This window comes from Falco punctatus (genome assembly GCF_963210335.1).
Source record: "Falco punctatus genome assembly, chromosome: 9".
In the NCBI taxonomy this organism is placed as follows: Eukaryota; Metazoa; Chordata; class Aves; order Falconiformes; family Falconidae; genus Falco; species Falco punctatus.
In genome coordinates, this window is record NC_137589.1 from 45,219,901 (window position 1) to 45,245,910 (window position 26,010).

Below are 26,010 nucleotides of genomic sequence, written 5' to 3' on the forward strand. Positions count from 1 at the left end.
GAGGTGACTGAAGTTGGTAAGTTGCTGCATCTGTGATCAGAGATTGGAGTTTCTCCTTGAGTGAAAGCTGAGAGATTCCTGAACTAGAGGTTTGCCTGAATTTAACAAGTTGTCTGTTAGTCTGAAATATTTGAATATTTTGTTCTAGGGGGTACCACAGGAGTATTGACATCAAGCAAATTCTGCTGTGAAATAACAGGTAGCTCTCAAGGCAGCCAGTATCTCATTTGCAGCCAAGGATTGAATTTGGCCCTAAGAATCAGAGGTCTGTGCCACTGGGGAACTCTTTTGCTATATAGGGAATGTTGCCATATTCAATCTGCTCAGAAAGGCCCACAGTTGAATTCTCACTTGCATTCAACTCCTTTAATGTCATTGTGGCTTATATGTATGCTACACTGGCAACGTTTAGTCTAATATATTCCGCAGCACCCAAAGAAATGCAGGAGGAGGAAATTAAAACCACCTGTATGGAGCTGAAGGCAGCAAGTTACACAGTGTAAACAGCAGCTTCACTAAGTTGAGTTCTGCTGGGCATAATCTGGGACAACATCTGGCCTTGAGAACATAAAGGGATTTTTCTTAAAGTAGCAGATGGGGAGGTTTATAGAACAGATATTACTAAGGATGAAAGACAGGGAAAAGGTCATAACTGCTAGAAGGGGATGGAAACTTTTTTTTTTTAGATTGTCCCATCTCTCTAACATTTAGAGAACGTTCTCTCTCTCATCTTCAGATAACCCACACCCTGCTCTCAGCTAAACCTCAGTACTCCCACTGAAGCCAACACACACCAAACAAAAGTGTTCCCTGGCAGAATTTGACTTCAGGGTTTGCAGCGCAGCAGGTATCCCCAAGGCTGTGGTTCTCTGGGAAATGACAACCCCACTACACCCTTTCCAGCTACTCTCTGGAGGCCCCACATCTCTCTGGGGAGCCAAATGCAAAGATGGTAAAATAGCTATTTTTTTGTCAAGGTGCTTCACACTGTTCTGCCCGTATTCTCCCCAAAGCTCCCAGAGCTGCCGCCATGTCAAAGACAGAATTATTCCGTGGATTTTCCCACTCTGATTGTCCGTACACACCTCCATTTTCCCCCGATGTTGCCTATGGGGAGAGCAAGGACTCAGATGCCTCTCTCCATTCAGCTGCTCCAGGCCACCCCACACTGTACCAAAGCTCCCTGCCATTGTCCCTACATGTCCTCAAATCTCTCCCAGGCTCATTCTGCCTGGGAATGGTTAATGGTGGTTGTAGCTCAAGAAAGATCAGGTACAGGTAAGACCTCAGCCTAGCAATAGCTGTAAACTGCACCCGTCTTCTGAAGAGCCCATCCTTCTGCCAGCGGCTTTATCTTAAGACTGCAGACCACGGTGCTTCTTCAGGGCTTGCTAGCAAGCGGAGGCTGTGTGAGCTTCACAAGCTGTGACATCTGCTACAGAAACACATACGCTTCCTTGACCTTCACTGCTGGCATGAAACCTTACACAGACACAAATTTATCTTAAAGTCAGGAGAAGATCTAATAGAGCAGGAGAAGGTAGTTTTCGATATTTCCATCTCAATTATAGTCAAACACCTCCGTGAGTCTCAGCCTTTGGGGTTGTACCTGGGCTGCCTGCTCCCAGCATTGAGACTGTCGGCAGAATCAGCAGAAATAGCACAATTGGGCAAGGTGTTGGTGATTTATCAATGCTGAAGTAATTCATACTGACACAGAGGCACTGAGGAGCGGCTCAGGGTCCAGCAGGTGCCCCTAAAGACCTAAGAGTTATATGGTGCCACACAACGACAGCAGCAGGCTTGGGATCAAAGTCCCTAGCAAAGAGCCTCGTTTTGGTTTTTTTTGCAAAACCATTTTCCAACAGCAGAAAGAAGGAGTCCTGTTACGGAAAAAGGCAGTTTTAACAGTTGTCATACCCTACTACTAAAATTGTCCCTCTAACAGCACATTGTCTGCCAACTCAATAAGGAGTGGCTGGTATTCAGAGTTGCAGAATTTTGGGGCAAACAGGATTTTTCAATGGAAAACTAGAAGGCGAATACACCCATGAAGACAAATGAAAGTATTGTGTACGCAAATACTTTCATATCTGTCTGGCCCTTTAAAACCAAAATGATAGAGTTCATTTGCATTTAGATCTCTTTGGCTCCCTCTTTTCATCTAAAGACAAATCCTCACAAAGGCTGCTTAATTAGACCAAATTAGATTTCCACCTAGTGGCTTGTCATTCATTAGAAAACGCTGTTCTTTTTTTCTGTTTTGGTAATTATAGGCTGGTCTCGCAGTGTTCACTTCAGGCTCAAAGTATGACTTGCATTCATGATTTTGTGCAGATGAGAGGAAAATTATTCAGTCGCATCAAGTCTTCCCATTTTACAAGTTGGATAAAGATCATCACTGGAGTCTTTTATGTAATGGGGTATACTCTTTCTTAAGTCTTTAATGATTAATTGTAATAGCATATCTCATGGCAATTTTCAAGACTAAGAGCTAAGTACAAACAGTTCACACGCGAAGTTACTGTATCAGATAGCGGGTGATCTTTCCTTAGGTGTGGGTTTCCGGGGGGGGGGAACGACCTTCATGCGTGGCCCTCAGGTGTCGGCACTACAGCCCCGCTGGGGGCAGCGATGATGGGAAGGGGCAGACTGGTGCCCAGGCTGGGCAGGTGGAACCCTGGGCTGGAAGTGCCACCTGCCTTATCCCACTGCCATATCAAACCCAGCGTCCCACCCATCTTCACAGTCCTCTGCTGCCGGCGTCACACAAAATGCAGCTTCTAGAAGGAAAAATCTTTCCAGTTTAGACCTGACATTCAAAAGTTTGTATTTACAAAGCTCCCAGTGCAGGTCAATCAGGAGCACGGGTTAGTACAGACTGCATGTGTAGACATATTCTGGGTTAGCAGCGTCTCTACCTGGAGTATTTGTAAATGAAGGGAGTTAAACTCACAGTAAGATCCTGAAACTTTACTGTTCCTGACTCTGAAGGCAGCACTTTGCCCTACCATCACCCTTTTCTCTGGAGGACTCTCACACCGCTGTGGGACCACTATAATAATTTGGTCTCCCGCTCTGAACACTGCACACAGTGCTGGGAACAGGTCCGCTTCTCTCCCCAATCCAGCCTCCATCCCCTCTGCTGTCCTGCACGGGCACACTGATTCCCTGCCTCAGTTTCCCCACTATTACAGCAGGATTAATGCTCAGTGGCATATCTTGAAGCTTAAATTGGTGACAGATTTTGTGGTCCTTCATCAAGCAAAACTTCCCATGACTTTGACCTTTAATGTTTATGAAAATCTTCGAAGGTAACTGCCAATTTATTATTAATAATCTTCCTGGGAATGGAAGTTACAAGCAGTTAGTGGCAGGCAGCCCAGCAGCCACCAGCCCCTGCTAGGATTTCTTCTGCACTAACAAATCCAGATTTTCAGGTGTGTTTTCATAACATTCTTGTTTTCCCAATCATTTTTTTGTGAGAGGGAAAGTAAGTTTTTCCCTCCACCTTTAAAAAAAAAAAATCTCATCAAATTTGCCTTTCTCAAAACACTGAACATTCCCTTTCTCATCTACCTAAACCTGATGTTGAGTTACTGTCCCCCAGAGGCTTTCAGTAGCTCAGTTCTGATGTATCCCTGCACTTTGTAGCTCACTGCCTTCTTAGAGTGTAATCAAACATCAAGCTAAGTAGCAAATAAATCTCCCAATCTCATAAGCTGCACAGCAAGATCATGTAAATGCAAATGAAGGGCTTGATTTCAAGCTGTCGCGGGGGGAAGGAGGGAAAAATGCTGGGCCTTGTCACCGCAATCACTTCACTCTGCAAGTGCAGTAAATCTGCAATAATAATAGTAATGGCAGCGTGACGGGAGGCTTTACTGTACAAGGGGGTGTAATGAAAAGGGGAACAGAAGGTAGGGAAGGAAGCAGGGCCTGGCAGGCTGAAAATGCACCGGCATGGGGTTTGCAGGCATCCACAGGGCAGAGCCATTGAGGAGGGGACAGGGCAGCCCCGGCTGAGATGGAGCAGAGAGGATTCATGGATTTGCCCAGCATCCCCTCCCAGTGAAGGGCTGCCTCAGATAAAGGAATTAAATATCCCTGCCTCCATCTTTCACCGTACCTCCCTGCACAGACACGTCTCCTACCCCTCTGGCAGTCTCAGTCGTCTTTAGAAAACTGATACAACGTGTGTCAACGGGTCATAAATACCAGGAGATGAAACACAAAAAAAATCTTGCAACAAAACCTGGAATCCTTAAAGGTTTTCTACTTCCTTACACCTTTGCAATGTGCCCATCTCTTCCAGACAGACCCATTTCCAAGCCTTCCTCTTCCTTCGCAGTGAACGTTTTCCAGCACTGTTACACACTCAAATACAAATTCAGGGCTCAAATCTGGGGCTGTACAAATCAGAAGCTGCCCGGCAGAGGCCAGAGGGATCTTGATACACCCAACACCATTTGTTTTTCAGCCAGCCAGGGTATCCCCACAGATCAAACATCCCCATCACTGCGGCCAGTCTGAGCATGGCACCCTCCAAACACTGGACACACCTGGTTCAACCATGAAAATTATTGTGTCCAAAGGGAAAGAATGCATTAGCTGAGTCCTTAGAGACAGTTTGAGAGAGCAAACAAAGCCTTGACACACGTCTCCTGCAGGCCTGGGAGGAGGTGATGATCTCCCTAGGATGCTCTGGGAATGCTTCAGGAACAAGTCTAGAGTTGTCTTCTCCGAACAGGCTGGATAAACAGTATTTAAGACGCTGGATTTTCCTCACTGAGGCCGTAAAGGGGGAGAAAACTTGCAGAAGGTACCCAGAGAAAATTAGGACCGCCTGGGATGCAGAGAGAGACTGTTTTAATTAGAGCCAAGAGGTGGGAAATAAGGCAGAGAAATGACATCTTAATGAGGTTTAATGAAGTTGTCTGCTGATGGGCACAGCTGTCAGACAGATCTGTATTCCAGCCAAGCAGCTTTGTGACAGGCTAAACCTGAACACAGGGAATGGTGCTGGAGCTGGGGAAGAAAAAAGGACCTTCTGCATCAGCTTTGACTCACTATCCCCACCGCTTTGTGACAGAGCACACCTACAGCGCACCAGGACAAACAAATGAAACTAGCCCATGAGGTTGCAACAGCATTTTGCTAATTTATGAATGAGAAAAGCCGTAATCTTGGATTACACTGAGCAAGATTCATTCCTGCTACCTCCTTCCCATTCTTTGCTTTCGTGGGTAAAAGATGTTGGCAGGCAACCAGAGTCCTCTGAGTCCTTTGATTTTCTTCAGGCACAGGTTCTCTCCATGTTCAACATATTGGACCAGATTTTTTTTTTTTTAATTAATTACCCAGCACCTTCAGCTTTATTTATTCAGTGCAAAGTGACTGTAAAATGCCATCCCATCATAAAAGGAAACAGCGTGCATTCATTTTGTGATGGAGTAAACACCCAACTATGTTAACTTCAGGTGCTCTACAAAAGGCAATCTTTAAATCCTGCGATTTCTTCCATTCTACAGAGTTCTGCATTCAGCGGTCTGGAAGCAGCTTTGCCACAGGTTACAAACCTCTCCTTCCCTGCAGTTTCTCAGCAATTTCCTCCCATCCGCCACACCTTTGCCGTCACAGCAGATTTCTGACCTCACTTAGCTGATCCAGTATCAGAACAGGATCCCTGGAAAAAGCCTTTTCTCATGCATCTGGGGAATGTTACACCATTTCCCTTGTATTTCAGCAACAACTAGTCTAAAAATAGCTAGTGTACAAATGCCTGTAAATACAGGAGAAATAGATCAGCAATGAAAGCTACTTTATCATCCCTGGCACTGGTTTATACGCTTTGCGCGAGCTCCCTAACGCACACACAGCGTGCACATATGGTTTAGCACTGCCATGTGATATTTCGGTTGCGGTAGCACTAAAAGCCCACTCACTCCCATTGTGCTTGGTGCTGGACACATCTGCAAGGGACAGTCTTTTCCTCTGCTAGAGGTTCACAAGAGGCAGCTGGCAGAATGCAGCCATGTTCTGCAAATGTTGTATTAGGTAGCTCAGTCAATTGCTTTCAGAAAGGTCTGTTTGCAACAAAGGGTCTGTAGCTTCACACAGGGAAGGAGCCTGGTGGGGTTTTCAAGACTCTCAAAGGATCTTAGCAAGTCCAGAAAATTCATTTTCTGGTGAACTTGTGCTCCTGAGAGTCATGGGATTACCACACCTGCTTTATAGCCTCACAAGTGCATGGATTGTTAAGGACCAAGATGAAGCACTTCCCTCCCAGACCTGAGAAACAAGACCCTGGATTTCCATGGAAGCATCCCTGTATGGGCTTGCAGGCCAAATGGTCCCAGACAGCCAGCTTGCCAGCATCTGCAGAGGAGCAGACCTGTTGTCACAATACAGACAAGTTGCTCAAGCAAGCGGGCACGGTCTCACCCCAGACATGCCGGTGAGGAGCCCGGGGCCACCGTCACTCTGTGCTTTGAAGTTTTTGTGCAGCTGTATGTAGAGATGGGAACTGAGAAACTCCAAACTGAATGCACAGAAAAAAAAACAACCAACAAAATGGCTCCAGGCAAAATAGTTTGAGGAATGAGAAAATTCTAGAGACCTCAACACAGAGCCCTCTGGAAAGGTGCCTGTTTTGAGCAGGGGTTATTAACCCTTGGCTCTCCAGGCATAATGGCTCAGTGAGAGTTTTGCCTGAGCTGAGGGTGAAGCAAAACAGCTTCACGCTGTTCAACAGCATCATACACACTTGGTGAGTACCCTTCAGCAGTACATTGGAAAGGGGCCACCAGGCTGGCAGTGTACGGGAGAGCCCTGGCTGCTCCAAGGCCTTGGCCAGGGTTTGCCCAGTGCTGGCTGGAAGCTGAACATAAATTTGGGTTTGGATGATGTTCCCATATAAGCAACTTTAATAGGCTGCATCCCTTAATTGCTGTACAGCCTCAGCCTGCCATAGCGGAGGTGATCAATTTTCAGTCTCACTCTTTGCACTCGATCCCAGCAGAAAGCTCTACATTTGATTCAGTATCTCCTGATCCAGAGCGCGTTCACTCTGGAATGTAATAATGGCCATCTCAGTGTTAATGTTCAATGATTCACCTGTGAGAAGCACTAGAGTAGGATTTCAGCACTCTCACTCTCCCAACAAGACCTGCCAACACCTACAAACCCCCATCTCCTCCAACATCCTTCCCATGGAAAATCATGTGTCCCAAAGCACCCACGCCATGCCTCAGGGCTCCTGGGGACACGCTTTGCCTGACCCTGCTCCAGCTTCCCCCAGCAGGAGCGCACAGACCAGGCTGCCAGGCTCTCTCCCCTTCCCTCCTCCACCGCCCCCCTTTCAAGCAGCAATAAGGTTTCAAGACACACACATCCTGCAGTGACTTCACCATGGAGATGGGAGGGTAGAGACAAAGGGGTGAGGGGAGGTCAGTTAATCCCACAGACACCACCAGGCTGGGACACACATGGGCTGGGGAAGAGTTCATTTTAAAACTAAACAGAGATGAGGTTATTGAGCTCAAGTTCTCTTCTTTTTTGTGCTATAAACCCCAGGCTCTGCTCCCCCTTCTTCAATCCCCTTATCCTCCCCCTGCAACATGCCTTGCGTCTTGATTATTCCCAGGCAGGAGAAGCAATGTGATTGTGCTTGGGGAAGTTTACTTCAGCTGTCTAAGAGGTTGCACAAACTGGAAATGAAATAACTCAAAGGAAAGTTAAGACTAGCTGCAGAGTCCCCCCAGCAGATGCCACGGCTGGGCATACCAGCCAAAGGAGAGATTAGCCAAACAAGGAGACTTGAAGTCCGTATGTATTGAGTAAGGATCCCTATTTCCAGCAAGGCTAGGTGGCTTTATAACTCAGGTACAAACTTGGGTGAAATTTGGCATCCCTTAGGCTTCAGCTCTGGTGAAGCCTCATGGCTGTGCGTTCTCCTTTTGCACCGCGGCAGTTGCTTGTGCAGTAGGATTCAAACCGCTGCAAGCGGGGCCACCACCACTCCTGGTACTTCTAGCCAACTTCTGTTACAAATGTTTATTTTCAGAGGCTTCAGCTTATCAGGAAAGGTCTTTATGCTTCTCCTTTAACTTCACTCTTCTGCAGGCAGAATTGGGGAAGCCCCAGAGAAACTGCTACACCCTGCCAGGCTTTGATTTTTCATATGGGATGCACACCCACAGAACAGATGGAGGAGTCCCTGAAGGTATGACGCTGCCACTAAAATACAGACCTGCAACAAAGTCCTAATGCTAGTAGGAACTCTACTCTCCTTCCCAGTGCTCTTCAATACTTCTTATCAAGCTGGAGGTGAAGAGCTCTGGCGTTCACCCGCTTTCATTAATATCACCCAAATTGCTCCGTGACTAGTAAAGTTTCTCTATCGTATTGGAAGCTTTTATAGGATCACCCAGAGCCCAAACAGCAAGGAGTATTGCACCTGCCAAGGGTGATACACACGACCACTTTAAGTTTGTTAGAGCTCCTACTTTGTGACAACTGCCCTGTGAAATCAGACTTGCTGAGCAAGCCAGGGTGGAGGGTGAGAAGACATCTGATTCAGATGGGAGATGTCCCCCTGTGAAATGCAGTGGGGTAGGCTACAAAGTTCACCCCACAGTGAAACCATGGCAAAATGCATGCAAGCCATGCAGGGCCCTTGTGCATGGTGCACACACTGCAGCCTGCCTTCCCAAGCAGGAGTTACCCAAAATGTCTGATACTTTTCTTTTTGCTGCTCATGTTTCCTTCCATCTCCAGCAATAGGCCACTGGAACACAGTAAAGCCCAGGACTTCCTTACTCCAGAAGATGCCCCGGGACTTCATCACCATGAACCGTGGTGCTCTGAAGGCTGGTTACACCACAGCCCATGAATTTAATTTGTACTACAAGGCCAAGGACATTCGACTCAAAGATGACAAACCCAGTCGCTTCAAGAAATGTCCTCCTGAAGTACCTGCAGACTTCACTTATGGCATCACAGCACGGTAAGGGGGAAGGGCTCGGGGCCCTTCACAGAATATTATCTGTTCCTACCCTCACATCTCCATCTCCCCCACATCTCTGTTAGCACAGAACAGCCCAAAACAGAAGTGTCCTGAACCTGGCTGAGCTGCAGCTGAGTCACAGCACCACTTCCATATCTGATTGCACCCATGTGTGCGTCAGATAATCAGCTATCTAAATCTAATCTACATGCCACAACACATCCCCATGTCACCTGTGGCCATAAGGTCTTGGAACCTCTTAAAAATACGTTCAATGCCAATCCTTTAATTTAAAGGAATGTGAGGAGTTGTAAGCCAGAATAATGGCTTCCCAGGGTCAGAAAATCAGAGCAACAGCATTGCTACCTGTTTGCACTAGCTGAAATACTCTGGTGCAGTTAATGATCAGTTCAAATTCTTCATCCCACTCCCTCTCCCTCTTGTTAGTTCACCGCCCTGCCTTGGGCAGAAGCTGGTAACACAGCAGGATGGAGGCAAAGCAGCTTTTCACTGCTTTCTTGGGCTCCTTCCCAAGGGTTGGAGGGAAGCTGGTACCTGCTGCTCCCTCTGCAACCCCTCTAGAAGGTTGTAAGCCCACCCATTCATCCCTTGCAACACAGCAGGATGTTTAAGGCTTCACACCAAGTTAGGGCTTTTGCATTGCAGTGCCTTCCAAAAGGTTTTTACAAAGCATCCAGTGTGTACGTGAGCCCTGCTTGAGGTCCAAATAGGTACAGCATTTAGAAGTGACACATTTAATGTTCCCCTCACATACCAGCTCCCAGCTGCGCCGCTTTCTCATGGGGAATTGTGCAACAGGGAGTCTGCAGCGGAGAACGCTGGCACCTTAGACTGAATTCTAGGTCCTTCCACAGCTTGTCCTCCACAGAAGCACTAGGGAAGCTGGAAAGTACGGTGGTCTGGAAAAGCCTGTGCGAGTCCAGCCCAAACAAGTGCTCAAAGGCTCTGAAAGGGGCTCCGAAGCAGCCCTGCTGCTGCTGGAGCACAGAGGGTTTTCTTGCTCTTTGCAGGTCTGGACCAGACATTAGGTTTCATTTTAAGAGCTGGATAATAATCACTACCAGAAAAACAACAGCTACAAATTCTAGAGAAAAGACATGATGAACGGCACCGTGTATTTTACATGATAGTAAATGGGCTTTGCATATGCAAATTGAATGGATTTTAAAATGGTATTTAATGACAATTTTCGTAGCAGACATTAACATTAATTGCATCAAAATGAAAATGTAGCATTAGCTTGCTGTTAGCCGCAAATGCCCCAGCTATAAAGCTTTATCTTTATCAGTATCAGCCCTCACCGATGTGACAGGGCTGCTCTGCAAATTGCAGGCAAAAGGGCTTTTATGTTGCAAAAGTATCCCCCAATGTAGACAAAAATCAACATCAATTTTGCTTTATTTCTTCATAAATGGAGGTTAAATGGCTGCCTGTAAGAAGTCTAGGCACGTTTCAAAAGTTTTAAGGAAAATCTGCAGACCCCGCAACAGCAGAAGTAGTGGGAAAGAGCTTTTAATTTAAAGTTATTATTGTACAACTTCCCTGCTCCTTAATAGCTACCTTTTACGCAGACTGATTGTATTTATCCCTTTACTTTAAAAGCACGTTATAGACAAAATCAAATTACTGGGATTACCAAGAAGTTGTTTACAGCCATTTCAGTAAAAGTGGGAATTTAACACACTTTTCCATGACTGGGAAGTTAAAGATATCGGCTTTGGTGAGCACTCTCCAGCCCAAGCCTGTCCCTAGTCACAGCTGACCAGGTACAAGACCTGCCCTGTTGTCAATGGATTTAAGTTGCTTCTGCTTTCGGACTCTAAGCCCCGTACGACCACATTCTTTGCGCTGCTGACTGGGAGGGCGCTCACAACTGAGATACGTGCTTGGCTGTGGGCAGAAGGAAACTGTGGCATGCAGTCTTTTTCCATGACTCCAAGCACTTGCTCGCATTTAAGAAATGTTCATTTTTAATAAACATCTCAGGTGCAGGAAGCTTTGCAACAAGAGCAGAGCCTACACGACATTCCCTACCCGAAGGCACAGACAGAATCATCTAGAAGGCCAGAAAGCAAAGGTGTCCCATCACGCTGGTAGAGACTGCAGCCACCCTGCCTGATCATGGTGACGCTCTGGGACAATCCCCAGAATGCCAATGCAAACCCTCCCAGGCTGCACCCACAGCCCTGTTGCAGCTCTTCTGCACAGCTGGAGTTGCAGCTGGTGCTAGCACGCCACCTCAGGGCTGGGCTGCCTCCCTGGGAACAGAAGCACAGGGGTTAGAAGGCCCAAACAACTCAGCAGCTGTCACAGGACTGCGTTTGTGGGCTCACAGCTGCCAGTGTGTAAGGTGCAGGGGGCTTCTCAAGCCCTAGCAGCACATCTCCAGCCCCTTCTCAGGCCTTGGGCTGTGCTGCTAAAGGCTTCTCTTTCCCAAAGACACCAAGGTCAGGAGTTTTCCCCAGGCTCACAAGTACAAGCTCTCCTGGATCATCCCAAATAGAAACAAACACAAATGCTGTGGTTGCTATTAGTGCCTTATTAATCATGCCCTGGCCCTGCTGCTCCCTCTAGCAGGGCAGATCGCTTATACCTCTGCTTTCCATTCATGGTGGACGTGTGCTGCATGGAGCATTTCACAAGGCAGCGCCAGGCACTGGAGTGAGCTTTCTGAAGCTTGGAGGCCTCTTTCCTTTCCTGGGATATATACCTTCAAAGGTCACCCATACCCCTCTATTAATTCCCCATGGGCATCTTCCAGGAGAGAGAAGCAGCTCTGCTTTTTTGCTGATTCCCCCCGTTCTCTCCCTCCCTTTTCCCAGAGAAATGTTTGCTACGAATCATGTGGCCAGCTTTGTTGCGAGAGTCATAAAAAGGACATTTTTCATCTCTCCTTTTTCCTGCTCTCGCTCCCTTCTCTCTCTCAGTATCAGACAGAGATTTATTCCCTCCCTGATGCCTGTGGCATTCGGAGCTGGGAGGGGTCAGGGGAGGCACTGATGGGACGATAATAGATAATACAGTGGTTCCCCAGGGTCTTGTCCAGCTCCATAGCTGATCCATCAGCAGGCAGCACTCGTGCCAAGGTCAGCAGTAACGAGGATGTGGTAGGGTCCCAGCCTCCCCTGTGGGGCATCCTCCAGTCAGGCTCCCCTGATTCACGCTCCGGCTTCTGATCTCTACAAGAGCTGCCTTGTGCAAGCCACAATTTGCAAGAAAGCACGTGTCCACCGAACGCAGGCGCTGGGGTAACGACCACATTACCTTGCATGCATGTTCAGCTTCACCTGCCCCAGCCCTCATCCCCACCACAAACAGGTCTACAGGCTTTCTTCCAAGGAAAATGCCCGTTGTTGGCCATACCTCCCCTCCAGGAGCTAAAACCATCTCCATCTACATGCTTTGTGCATGAGACGTGTGCAGATTAAGGGTTGCTGTCCTCCTGGACTGAAGTCCTAGGTCCTTTCGTTTAAAATAACCCCACCACGCTGTGCTACTAGCAGGTGTATTCAACCCCCCTACTCTTTGCATGATGACCTTGTTTTACAGGAGGGAGGATGCAGGGAACTGACTAGGCTGGATTTTGATGATACTGGAAATCCAAAAACACAGAGGGTTTGTGAAGACCTCCAAGATCTTCACTGAAGTCGATACAACTTGTTATTCAAGGTGCATTTGGAAACCCCAGTAAATGTCTAGACCTGCATTTATCCTCCTAACCACCTTGTCTGATCGAAGTTCACTGTGCACTGAAGTTAGCAGGCATTAAATGGTCGTGTTTGGAACTAGAAGCAAGCACAAAGATATGGATGCTCTCTACAGCTAGATTTTCGCTTAAGTTGCTTTGCACAAGGTCACACAAGGAGTTTGAAGTTAGAACACACCAGCACACAGTTGGTATCCCAAGCACCAGCTTTCTCCCCAGGAGCTAACAGTGCAGAGTGCATCCTCAGCATGAACACACTGGCCAGTATTTCCAGGGCTGCTTTTAGAGAAAAGCTTTCATTTTTGTCTTGGTCACACAAGTTTCCTAATTCTGCATACTATGTCCCAGAACATATTCCTGGACACAAGGGCTGCACAGACATGCCATTCTCTGCTATTCTATACCTGTACCTCCTTCAAACCCTGCATGGCCATAACCCTGCCTCCGACGTGCTGCCATCCACTTGGCAGTTGGCCTGTAGGTTGGGCTGACCTTGGGTGTGCTGGCAGGATTTCCCTGGCACTCTGTCATCCCCATGTCTCCTGCCGGGTCCCCCCCTACCGTCTGCCTTCAATTCAACCATCCCTTTCCTGAATTTTACATCCCATTTTCCTTCTAACTTCATCTCCTCCTGCCATTCCACCTCCCATTCTCTAAAACTGGTCTTAATCCTTTGGCAGCTGCTTTCGTCATGTTCCTGCAGCAAATTCACCTCTCTAAAGCATTTGGTCATGGCAATCTCTCTTCGAGTGGTTAAAAATTGGCCAAGGGCATCAGATATTCAGTACCTCCTCTTTTCTTTGTATCATTTGCAGCTGTCCTAAGGCTCTGTTGACAATTGTCTCACCAGCCTTTAGCAGCTCAGCTGTCACCTTGGCTATCTCTGCAGCTTCCTGGCTTAACGGATTGCTCTGCCCTTCTCTTTCACCTTTCCCAAGAAGGGAGTTTTCGGTGCTCATGCTTCTGCTTTGCAAGTGGTCTTTCCACCCAAAGTGGCCGTGATGTTTGCCCACAGCCAGAACAACGTTTAGAAAGCTGCCCAAGAGGTGCTGAGATTTCCAGCATCTCTGGCACACAGAGTACACCGATAGGCTTATTTTTGAGACAAAAATAAAGAACATTTCAGACCATTAATATATGGCCCTAGGGGGAAAAAGAAAAAAAGCTCATCTAGCTACAGACCAGCTGCAAAGATATATCAAAGAAACAGTACTGAAGAACAGAGGGTGTTCATGGGAAGAACCCACCAGGAAAAGCTGGACATACAAGAAAGATTGATATTACAGCAAGGCCATATCTGATCCATGATCACTGGAAGCCAGAAAAACACAGAGTGTGTGAAGCCAGAAAAATCCAAAAGATTGGGGCAAACAACAGTTTTAGAAAAAAATCCGAGCACTGACAAAACAAATTGTAAAAATGTAACAGTGACTGGAATCACTGTCAGGCTGAAAGCACCAGAAAAATGCAACCAAGTTAAAAAATACAGGACTCCCATCAGCTCAGATAATTGCATGTCCTATCCAGTTCCACAGCGAAAGGCACTTTGCATCTCTGCCACCATTCTCACATTGCTAAGATAAGAATTTCTATTTCAAGAATAATTTTCTTCTATTGGAGACGTTCCAGGCTGGGTATGTGCTTGCATCGCTGTGTGTACGTTGGCTACTGCAGAGCTCCCAGCCGCATCCAGCTGGGCAGAAAGACCTGTTATCCCCTTCAAAAAAAAAAAAAATCCTGAATGCACCATGAAGACACTGGTTCTCCTTCAGTGTAGTTATTTACCGCAGTTGTTAACAGTTTCTGACTACTTCAGGCTCCTGGCTTAAGGGAAAATAAACAGCCAAGTCATGGCTTGGCATAAGGTTCAGGTCCTGCATATCAGCCACAGAGCTGGGGGAAAAAAAAAAAAAAAAAAAATCTAAAGAACAGAGATTTAGATCCCTTATTATCAATTGCATTACACTGAATAGGGAAGTAATTTAGTCTCCCACACAGGCTGGCTGTTGTCCATGGGTTTATCTCCATTGATTGCAGCTGGCTGAAAAATTTCTTCCAAAACTTTTAGCATCTAAAACTACTTCTCGCCACAAGTAGAATTTTTCCCTTGCAAACTTCTGCTCTTGCAGTCTGTGCAATGAAAACCTGGGTCGGGGGAAATAACCACAGAATCCTTTTTGTGAAAGCAAAGCTTTTCAGCCCTCATTGACGTCTTTTCCTTTCAAACAAAGTAATGTTCCCACCCAGCCAGGGAGATTCAAGCATGGAATGGAGGTCAAGGGGAAGACCTTGCTCTTTGATTTGTTTTGCTCAGTGTTGGGGGAGATTTCTTGGCTTCCCCCCCCCCCCCCCCCTTTTTTTTTTTTTTAATACTCCTCAGGATGTTTTGCATTTGCTGCCAGCTGCAGACTGAGCACTGTTCACTCTCAGCCATGGACTGAGACCTCCAGGCAGAATAACTCATCCCCATAAGTCACGTCCCACCCGAGTTGCTCAGAGGGTAACAGCAGATTTCCAATCAGGATACAAATGTGTTGAAGACAAATCTAAATAATCTTCAATTAAGTTAGCCGAAGGGTACCTCCAACTCAAAAATCGATGCTAATGTACAAATTCCAGCTTGCAAAGCCAGTTATTTAACAGGTAAGAGCTGGCTTAGTATCTTCACTCCAAGACATGTGTTTCCATGTGCGCATTTAGGACCATTACACGTATACATTTCACTCCTGGCCTGGGAGGGAATAGTAAAGCAAATTGGTGCTCTTGTAACCATGTGTACTCCTAAGTACAGCTATGAGCATCTGATAAATCTTTTAAAGTGCATGTTTACAATGGATTTTATTCTTTTTACTGTTCTATACATACGAGCCCTCTGAGCAAAATAACAGATCCTCTGACACTTTGAAGAAGCCACTGCCTCATTGGATGCCCACAGTGAAATAATTTATATTGTTATTTCCTCATCCAAATTATAAGGACTGTAAAGAAGCTTCAGAAATTCAGAGTAATCAGGGCTTTGACGGCACGGATCCTGCAGCTGCCACACAGGTGGAAGACCCACTATTTCAACTGAGAGTTTTGCCAGCCCAAAGACTGCAAAAAAAATTGGTCCCTGAGTGTTTTCTACCAATTTTTCTCTTGTTATTTTCTTCAGTGGTTAATGGAAAGTGAGGACAAGTGGAGATCATTTAAAAATGATCTTTCAGGCCTCTCCATGGGTTTATTGCCAGGACCTATTTAGAGGACCATAAAGCTGTAAGGGGCCTATAACTTTATTGTATAGTCCACAAGCTTCTTAGGAAAATGAAGAGCCTTTATATTCATGCCCTGCTTGTTTTTCCATCTCTCCCTCTCCTTACAAACACACCCACACGCATGTGCAGGGACTGCCGGAGCCGCTAATTGAATTCACTCTTGTGAAAGTGTTAACAAATTGTAAGTGACCTCTTATACAAATTTCAAAGTCAAGAATTCACCACTAACTGCACATCCCTCTTCTGCCATTCACTGTTATGCAAAACCCACAAACAATTAAAAGAAATAACGAAGAGCCCAGCGGCCCTCTTTCCTAATTAGCTGCAGGAGGCAATGCTTGGGAGTGTGGCTAAGTGCTTCAATTACCTCGGCCCTCCTCGCTGCCCTTGTTAGAAGAGACAGGTCCACCAGCCAAAGGGGAACAATTAAGGCGAGGCAGAGCCAGGCAGTTTGCAGGGGGATGCCGGGGCCGTGCTGGCTCTCACACAAGGGCCAGAGCTGTAATCATACCCCAGGTTCCTGCTGGGCTACACAGAGACAAATTAATGGTAGATAGATTGCTAGCTCCAGCCCATCAGTAACCAGGGAGGAAGGGAGGCAATATAGCAGTACAAGGGAACCGTAATCAGAATTTTCCTGTGCTATCAGCCCTCTTCCAGGGCAGGGGTACCTGAGCGTTAATGCCTTACTGCTGCCTGCATTGGTGGTACCCCAAGGCCTCAAGAAGATACAGACCTCAGCTTGTCCTTTATTTGCTGAAGATAATCTGTGCTAGCTGCACCAAGGTGCCCCGTGCTCCAGAGATGCTAGAGACCAGACTGGTCCCCAGTAAGAAAACAACCTGAGCTGGTGGGAACTGGTTCAGCTGACCCAGCCACATGCCAGGGGAAGATCTCTACATGAACAGTGTCACCACAGGACAAATCATCCCCATCACAATGTACTCAAGAAAGGAATACAGTGGTGGTGCCCCCTGTGGCTGCCTCCCCTGGACTGCAGACCCCAAGGACAGACCCTGGCTGTGCAGCAAAAGCACAGCACCTTAGATGGAAGGACACCAGCAAAGACTAAAACCCCCTTGAAACCTCATTAACCTTTCAAGAAAGGGTTAAGGTTTCAGGATAGGCAGTGGTGTTGCCACACAGTTTTACTATCACAACTGTAAAAAACCTCAGTTATGTGATTTATCTGTTGCATAAGCACCCATGCAGGGCCAGATCCTGCTGCCACTAAGCTGCCATTGAAATCAGAGCAGTGCTGTCAGCGCAGCCCAAACAGCTGCACGGCTGCCAGAGTGTCGATGCCTGTGCATATGTCCTCTGCTCCCTTGCTCCGCTCCCTGCCACATGTCCTCTGCTCCGTGGCTCCGCTCCCTGCCGGAGCTGTCCTAACCAGCAGCGGGAAGAGTGCTGCAGGAGCTGTCTGCATGAGCTGGAGACCTACCTGGAAAATCCAAGGGCTGAAGTTGGCGCTAAGATATTTACAAGTCCCTACGCTTTTGAATTATGCAAGAAAAAGGCAATCACAAGTCAAGTTTTTACCCTTTTACAACACAACTTAGCAATCAGATTGATTGCACCTTTTAAGCTGGTATAAATCCCCTTCCTGAGCAAAGTCCTTTGTATCCACTCTTGCCAAGTAGCTTTTTTTCTGTTGATATATAAACCTTTGAAAATAAGTTTGAGGGGAGACTGACAACCTTGAAACCTCAAGAGCAGCATGGCATTGACGGGTGCCGCTCCCTGAGCTGAGTATTACAGATAGATTTTAATTTCATTTTAACAAAATAGCTGTCTCCAGTGGAAGAAGCATCAAGAGCTAAATGAGGACCCGTCTTGAGCTGAATCACGTTGAACAGACCTCGGCACTGTCATTGATTTTCTGGGAAGAAAAAAAATGCCTCTGGCTACTAAACCAAATTAGTAGTCACTGATGACCAATTATTTTGCCCCACTGTGAACGGAGAGGCGTACTAAAATTCCAGTTTGTCAGACCCAAGGCTCTCTTCTCAAACACCTTTCAACAAGCGTGTACCAAAAACCCCTCAGATGGTTCTGACGTCTTCCTGTTTTCGGCAACTTCTCTTTCTCCAAAGTTTTAATGAGCTGCTGCTCTGAGGATGGCCTGCCAGAAAGTGAGCCCTTCCCAGCTTGGTGGAACACTATTTGGCATGGCACAAATCACAGCTGTCAGAATTTATACACACATACACAAAAAAGTGTCAGCCTAATGTTTGCAAATTATAATTACCATTTCTCTTGCATGTCCCTGGTGCCTTCATTTCAGATAAATCCCAGCTCTGAGGTATCAGCTGCAAAGCACTGAAGGCTCATATTGAGTAGAATAGATTTAACTAGTTTGTAGCTCATTTAAGGCCTACACTGTTTTATTTTAATGTTGTTAATACTTTATTATACTTTTTAACATTGTTTTCACAGTAAAACAGCCTATTAGGAGGCTGCAGCTTCTTCTCCAGGAGATTTCTGGCAGACTAGCATACCACATTGTATAACCGAGTTAGCAGGCGCTTGTCATTTCAGTTGAAAATAGGTCTGTACCCTGACTCTTGAAAGTAAATTAGTGAGAAAGACTATTAAAGAGATAGGAACTGTTTCAGGGATAAGAGTTTTGAAAATGTGCACAGATAAATTGTAAAATATTTAGGAATTGTCAACATTAGAAAGGTTTCCAACTATTTGACTATAAAAGGAAGCAGCTGATTATTTTTTTCCACAATTATAAATAATTTGTTACACCCTATCAGAACTTCTTTCCCTTTCCTTTATGTGGCAGGGTGCTTGTGCCAAAACAAGGAGATCTGAGTTATTCTGAATGAGATAGCTTTTCATCCACAACAAGCCTTTTCAGTGGACGCTTCCCCCGCTCTCCCCACAGCATCCACAGATAACAGCAAAATCCTCCCAGTTCAGAGGAGCGACATTTGGGCAGGGTGACAAAAGGAAACAGAACACGCAAGCCGTTCAACTCCTATCCTTAAGTAGCACTAAGGCAAGAGGACATTTTCCCAAAGGCCAGCTGCAAATGAGAAATACTGTCACACTGCCAAGCGGCACCAACGTCGGGGGCCAAAATTCCCCATCCACTCCAATGAGATCAGTGTTTGACCTACAAAGAAAAAGCCACCTTGCTGCAATTTCTTGGGTAGCCTTAGTAAAGGAAGTCTGTTACCCGATATCTCCTGCTTTTCCCCACTTTCTCAGTATTTCTCTCAAAGGAGGCAGGAAGAGCCAGATGAAGCCTCACATCCTACAGCCCCACCAGAGCTTACATGTATAACAAAGCATATGAGTCATTCCCACCAATTTCAAAGAGGCACTTCATGCATGTATCATTCCAGGCATGTTTCTATACTTTGCTGGATCAGGACTTAAATGCGATTAATCACACGGCAGGGAAGGAACTCTGAAGAGCATCAACCCAAATGTGTCCTTTCAAGCATTTACTTACAAGCCAGCTGTGGACTTAATCAGTCACCAACTGGCTGGTCCACTGGAGATGGTAAAAGTCACCTCCATAGAAATGTGAAAACACATTCAGCTACCACAAAAATCAATGGTCAAACACCACACACAAAGGCTCAGTGGTTTTGTGTCTCCCTCCCTGCTATTCCTGCACACCAGGAAAGCACCTGCCTTGGAGAGCAAAGGGCCAGGCCAAGGAAACAAGCCCATGTGCAAGGCTCATCATGTGCTTGTTCGAGGAACACCAAAATTTGCACCATGCAGTGAGACTGGAGACCCACCTGGATAATGGCACACTTGACCACAGGTGTGCCACATCTTTTATCCTTTGTAAATATCTTGCCCAGCTCTGATCAGCATGACATGCCAAACTGGAGGAGAATGAGGAGAGAGAAGAGGGGACAAAGGGTAAATGTCAGTGTTGCCTTTGGCACCGGGTGTCTCCAGATAACGGTCTGGAGCAGCGCAGCTGATTTGTAAGCAAAGCCTTGAAAAGCCCTGCAGCATGTGATCTATGAAAAAGGAGGCCTGCCGAAGGATGTCTCCTCTGATATGAATACCCCCTTGGGATGTGTATTGCTGGATTGCACATCTAGTATCATTAGAAAACACGACCATAGATTAGGCTGTTTTGAAGCATGTGGTGTGCAATAATTAAGTAATAAAAGTCACCACAGGGGTGAAGGAACAAGAAACAGAAGAGTTACTATTTGCATACACGCTGCTGGTGCCCTGCGTGATCGTCAAAGATCCTCCAGACTGCTAAAAGCTGGCTGCTACCAATTTTGGACTTGCTCTTGCCAAAAGCCACAAAGCACCGGCTCACTTCGTGGCACATAGGCTCTCTGCAGAAAACAAACTTCTGGTGGAGCTGGTGGCCCAGAAGCAGCCCAGCAGTTAGCCCAAGTCCCCAGTGTCTTGCAGTTGCTCTGGACAGGCAGGGAAAGCACTGCCTTTCTGTTGTGGGAGCTGCAGCTGAAGGCACGGTGGGCTACAGGTGGGAGCAGGGCTAGGGGTAATGGCTCCACAGTCATCGGTTGCTGCTGAGATGGGAGAAGTCCCCAGCAAGGTGTGCAAGGACAAGGACCAATAAAACTTGAGGTCGAGGCCCTCCATCACCTTCAAGTGCTTGCTTCTGGGGGAAAGAATAGCAGCGGGACCACAGCAATAACTGATGTGCTGTCCTCAAAGCCAGAACCCTGCTGCTGCCACTGCCAGTTCTGCCTCCCATGGTGGCTGATGAAGTTAAAGTATCCTCACGTGCAAGGAGCAAGGCTCAACGATTTCAGGCTGCAGCTCTGCCACAAGCTCAGGTTAACGCCAGCTCAGAGGAGCTGAATGGGACACTGATCAAGAGGCAACTGCCTTTTATTTTCACTATTTTTCTAGGACCATGGTCATCCACAGCTCCCCTCTGCTGCTGTCTCCTCCTGGCCAGTGTGCTCCCCGGTACCCTGTTCCAAGGGGCAAACGTGCCTGATCTGTGTAGCTGAGGCACTAGACCAGGGCTCAGCATTTCAGCTCCCCCTTCTGCTGCAGACACCTGACCATCTGCATTGAGTCTGTGTTTAGCTCTACTCAAATTGCTTTGAACAGCTCTTACTCTTCTCGCCCGATCCATCGTGACATGTGTTTGTGGTTTTTGGGATACCACAGTAGCGATATTTTGGTAGCAAAAGCGGTTATTTTAGCCAAACACTTTGCACCCAGTGGTTCTTCCCAGGCAGCTGCCACGGCTAAGCCAGTCTGGAGGTGACCCAGGCAGAGCTGCCCCTCTGAGCTCCAGGGTGGCAATGCAAAAGCCCAGCTCTGCTTCTGGACACTGCCCCGCTCACAGTGCTCTCCTTACCCACGGTATCAGCTGGGAGACGCTCTTCTGGAGCCACAGCAGGGCCTGAGGCTGAGCTGCAGCCTGTGGCGCCACACGTCCTTCCAGCACGCCAGGGCTTGAGCACAGTGAAAGGCTGTGTAAAGATGGAAATTGTGCCCATCCTGGGGAGTGCCCTGGCCCAGTCCTGCTACAGGCTATCACAAGTGTGTGCAGACTGTGGTGCATGAAGTGAAAATGTGCGTTTGAGTCTTTCTTGAGGAAGAGAAAGCCTTTGCCAGGGTGAAGGTTTATTCATGTTCTCATCAGTCACACTTTCCAGGAGCAGAAATACCAATCAGCATGGGGAGTTAGAGCTATTAGTCCTGGAGATTATATTGTTGTCTTTTCAATGTTTTCCAGGCCTTCCACTCCCTTTTTTGACCTCCTCCAACACAGATACAAGGAGCTGTGGATGGAGCAGCAGAGAGCCCTGACAGCAGCCCAGCGAGTTCAAGAGAAAAAGGTGATAATACTCCAGCAGCGCTTTCCCTTGCTGTGCACAGCACTGCTACCAGGCATGACTGCCCACTGTCCTGCCCCATGATGGGTGGGCTTCTTCCAGCCATGGGGAAGGTTTTCAGCGGGGAAAACATCCTCCCTGACTACCAGAAGGCTGGTGAAGCCTGACAAAGATGAGCTGCTTCCCACCCAAGATAGGCCTGGCTTCGACCAGACCCTGTCCTGTGTGGCGATGCTGTGGGAGCTAACACCAGATAAGCAAATCACAACACGCATACATGAAAGTGCTCTAGAGACAAAAGGGTGTTCAGATTTTTTTTTTAAAGTATTTTGTATCTGAAGATATACACAGGAGCTGAGCAAGCTCTCCAGGGCAGCAGTGCTTTGACCAAAGGCTTAGGTGCCTGTCCTGCAGACACACCTTTCTAGCCACCATCAAGCGTCTGTCTGCATCAATATGCCTTTAAGTCACAGGCTGCCCAGGTAAAGTCCTGGTATCAGTTAAAATGGAGGCTCTGGTTCTTTTTACATCGCCACAATAGTAAAACACCCTGCTGTAACAAAGAATAAGTTTCAAGTTATCTTTGGTATTTATGTCATCCCATGCCAGGAGCTCTGCAGACTGTCCTTTGGACAGCAGCAGCTCTGCTTATGTTACCGGTGACAGTGGACAAAACAAAGAACAGCCAACAAATGTCCAAAGGACCAGCACTAGCCCCCATCCTGGCATGGTGTGGTTGATGCCAGCACCCACAGCAGTTGTTAGAGTGCAACACTGAGCTGTTAAACACACCAATATCGTAATAACATTTAAAAGCAGCCAATGACTGTTTTATTAGTTAATGGCTCAAAGAAGAGTCGAGCTAATATGGTAATGACCAATTTCAATGGGCTTACTGCCATCACAAACTATACTTTATAGTTGAAGTGCAAGAATACAGTGTTCTTAATTAGCAGCTACTTTATGAATACACAAGCCTAGGATGTTGGAAAGTGCATCCCTACCTTATCTATTAATGACTGATGTTTTTAATCACTAACTTCCCTCCATCAAGGTCCCAAAGCCTGCAGCCACCAATTACTGAGTTAAGCAACACAAACCTGCACTCTAGACCACAGAGCAGACAGATTCCCCAGGGTTTCATGCAGTGGCCAAAACATTCACCTGGTACTTGCAGGGGCTTGTGCTGGGGCTATCAAGCACTGCAAGCTGCAATTAATCAGGAAAGCAACACATACTAGACAGCCAGGAAACTCCCCCACCATGGTGGGGGTGGTGGAAGTGACTTTCCCAGCTAGAGATGAGCCATTGCTCTAGCTCAGAGCACAGGGCTTCCTGCAGGCAGCGGTCATCTCCCTGGGATGTCGTATAAAGCAGACACCCTGAGAGCTGGCAGCTGCTCATGTTTTTCTCATCAGTGTGTTTTAGATACCATATTAGCTGCACAGACATGAGAAACTACCCAGATCAAGCACTTGTGATCATTAGTCCAAAGTGATTTTGATCATGTTCATCCCAGTGTCGCTACGGTGTATGACACCAACCCGATATATATAGCTGTGCAGCTGTTTCAGCCCCTTCTTGTTTACTTTTGGTTACAGAAAAACAAAGTACGTGAAACTCGCACCACATTTCTGCGAAAACACCCACTGCCTGCAAAGAAAGAGTCCTTCTGGCACCTGCCCCAATTCGAGAAGGTATGGAGCACTTGTCTGAAGTCAGGGACACCTTCAATCGTTGCCCACATGCCCTGATAACACACAATGAAGGCAGACACAAGGCTCCCCAAAATCCAGACCTTAAAATGGTCCCTCATGGGATGTGGTCAAACATCAGCCCCTTCTGGACCTCAGAGTGGGATGCTTTTTGCAGCCATAAGCCCTGGAAGAGAGGCAGCAGTTGCCCAGATAAGGGCTTAATGACTTATTTTCTAACTTTTGTGCACTGTCATGAGCTTCACAAGATAAGAAGCCCCTTTTTATGTCCCACTGTACTGGGGTGACCTTTGTTCTCTGCTGGTGTTCCTGCAGCTGCCCTACACAAGCAGGTTGGTAGCCTACCATTTGATCAGTTCTCGCCATAACTAATTCAAACCACACCAGATGTTTCAAAAAGCATTTTCACCCCAGGATTAGAACTTTCCAGAAAGTCTGCGCTCCTGATACCACTCTAAACTATCTGACTGACAATATTCACCCTGAGACTGAGAAAAGGGTCTAGCCAGGTTACAGATGTGCGTGACACTTCCTTTAATTGATCCAAATAAGAGCCAAGGTGAAGATTTCTTGTTAAAGCAATGGGATCTAAACAGCTCCCTGAATTCATCTGCGCATCCTGCTATGCTCTGGGGTACTTGTTTGAATTCTGTTAGCTTTGTTTGTGGTGTAAATTACAGGGAAACTTCAAGTGAAGAGCTAGGGGGCATTTTAGGAAGGAAGGGAAAAGAGCTGGGCAAGCAGAATGGAAAGGAGACACCAGAAAGTCTGAAAGCACTGAAACCCTGCAGGGAGTTTACATGGCCAAAATCATATCTGGCATTGATAGATACCACTGCAAAGAGCCTCTCAGCCCTCCACCCTGGCCCTTGTTCTGATGGTTTTGGGGTTGGGTTGTTTTTTTTGTTGTTTTTGGTTTTTTTTCCATACTGTTGATTTTTAACCACAGTTTAAAACAACAAAGCAGCCTTGTGACTTCCTGAAGCTAATTCACTTGTACAAGTTGGAGAGTTTCGACCAAGAAATGTGTTTTGCACCACCTTGATGTATTCCTCTTACGTCCTGTCTAAGACTGTCCGATTAGCATATGTCAGTAATCATTTATCCCCACTGCCTGTCAGCACAGAGCTGCTGCTGCAGCTAGTGTCAGGGAAAGAACATGACCGATTGCTGTTAAACAGATTGTGTAAGTCACACGAGATACTGGGGCAAGCCTCCTCTTTAGAGCTTCGCTCACCCCAGACCTTTCCATCACTATTCATTTTTCAGCCTGTGTTTTCCTTCATGCTTTCCCTTTTGTTTCATCCATGACTGGGTTGGGTTCCTCCCCCAGCCACAGCTCTCAACCCTCTGAGTCTTTTCTTGTTCCCTCTGCCTTCCTCCTTCCTCTCCTCTTCCCCTCCTTCCCAGGAGCAGCAGCCAGGGGAGGAGGGACCGCTCGTTTTGCACAGCCTCTGCAGATTTTCTGTAGTCCTCCTTTCCCATTACATTAACCTGGAAGGTTTGACTTTCCCCAGCTGCAGATCTAACAGGTACAGCCCAGGTTAGATCTTGAATCAGGAAGTTCATTACTCAGTTTCAGTGCTTTGTTTCCTCCATGGACAAGTAAGTCCTCTTGAACATCTATAACCCAGTTCAAAGCAGTAACAACCCAGAGAAAGCTGGTGAGTCATAAAGACACTTGGTAGCCTCCAAATGGTGCTTTAACTATCTCTGGAAAGCTGGGATCTCCATAGGTGATGGTGGAAGAGTCTTAAAAGATAAACCGATGAACTCCCCCTTCACCCAAACCCAGGGACTCCAGGAGTCACCATCGATCCCTCCTTTACAAGGGTGACAATCGAGAGCAGCGCTCCAAAGAGGTGAGGGAGCTCATTCTTGTGTTTCTGTCCTCATGAAGCCTTTCCTGGGCTCTTCCATGGTGGTAGATAACTACTTTATGACTTTAAGACTCAATGGCCTGGGCAGGCCAGCCGTTAGCACTGACCACTGTAGGCAGTTCACCAAAACACTGTCTTTAACCCATGTAACGCCCTCACCCTACTGCACGAGAAGCAATATAAAAAGCAACCACAAAAAAATACCACTTTACAGAAAGCTTGTTAACAGGCTCCTATCTGCATATTGTTTCCTACCAGCCATCAGTGACGTTGTCCTGCTCTGGCCATTACAGAAGATGCCTGTGACCTGGGAACAACTTCAGACTCTGGGCAACAGTATTCAGAGACTCCATGGCCCTGACCACAGCCCCACTTAGGACTATTTTCCCACATCACCTGAGGCTGCTGCAAGGTGCAGGGGTGTGACATGCCCTCGAGCCACTCATCCTTCTTGTCACTCAGTCACCCTGTCATCTGGCATGATCCCCTTCAGGCTGGCCTGCTGTGGGCAGAGCACCCATCTACTGAGATGGTTGTAACCCAAAGCAGGGGGCAGCAGGAAGAGGAGAATTTTCTTCCTCTAGACCCATAAAAATCAATAAGGAGGATTTTTC

At 46.9% G+C, this 26,010-nt stretch overlaps 1 protein-coding gene across 1 annotated transcript in view; it reads left to right on the forward strand.

Annotated features, from left to right (window-relative positions):
* Nucleotides 1–26,010, forward strand: part of CFAP77 (cilia and flagella associated protein 77) — a 63,715-nt gene that overhangs the window by 28,675 nt on the left and 9,030 nt on the right. Inside the window, exons 2-5 of the mRNA XM_080403052.1 lie at nucleotides 8,125–8,224; nucleotides 8,779–9,007; nucleotides 21,702–21,804; nucleotides 23,403–23,498. Coding sequence (XP_080259178.1) covers nucleotides 8,125–8,224; nucleotides 8,779–9,007; nucleotides 21,702–21,804; nucleotides 23,403–23,498 — 528 coding nt within the window. The remainder of the gene's footprint in view (nucleotides 1–8,124; nucleotides 8,225–8,778; nucleotides 9,008–21,701; nucleotides 21,805–23,402; nucleotides 23,499–26,010) is intronic.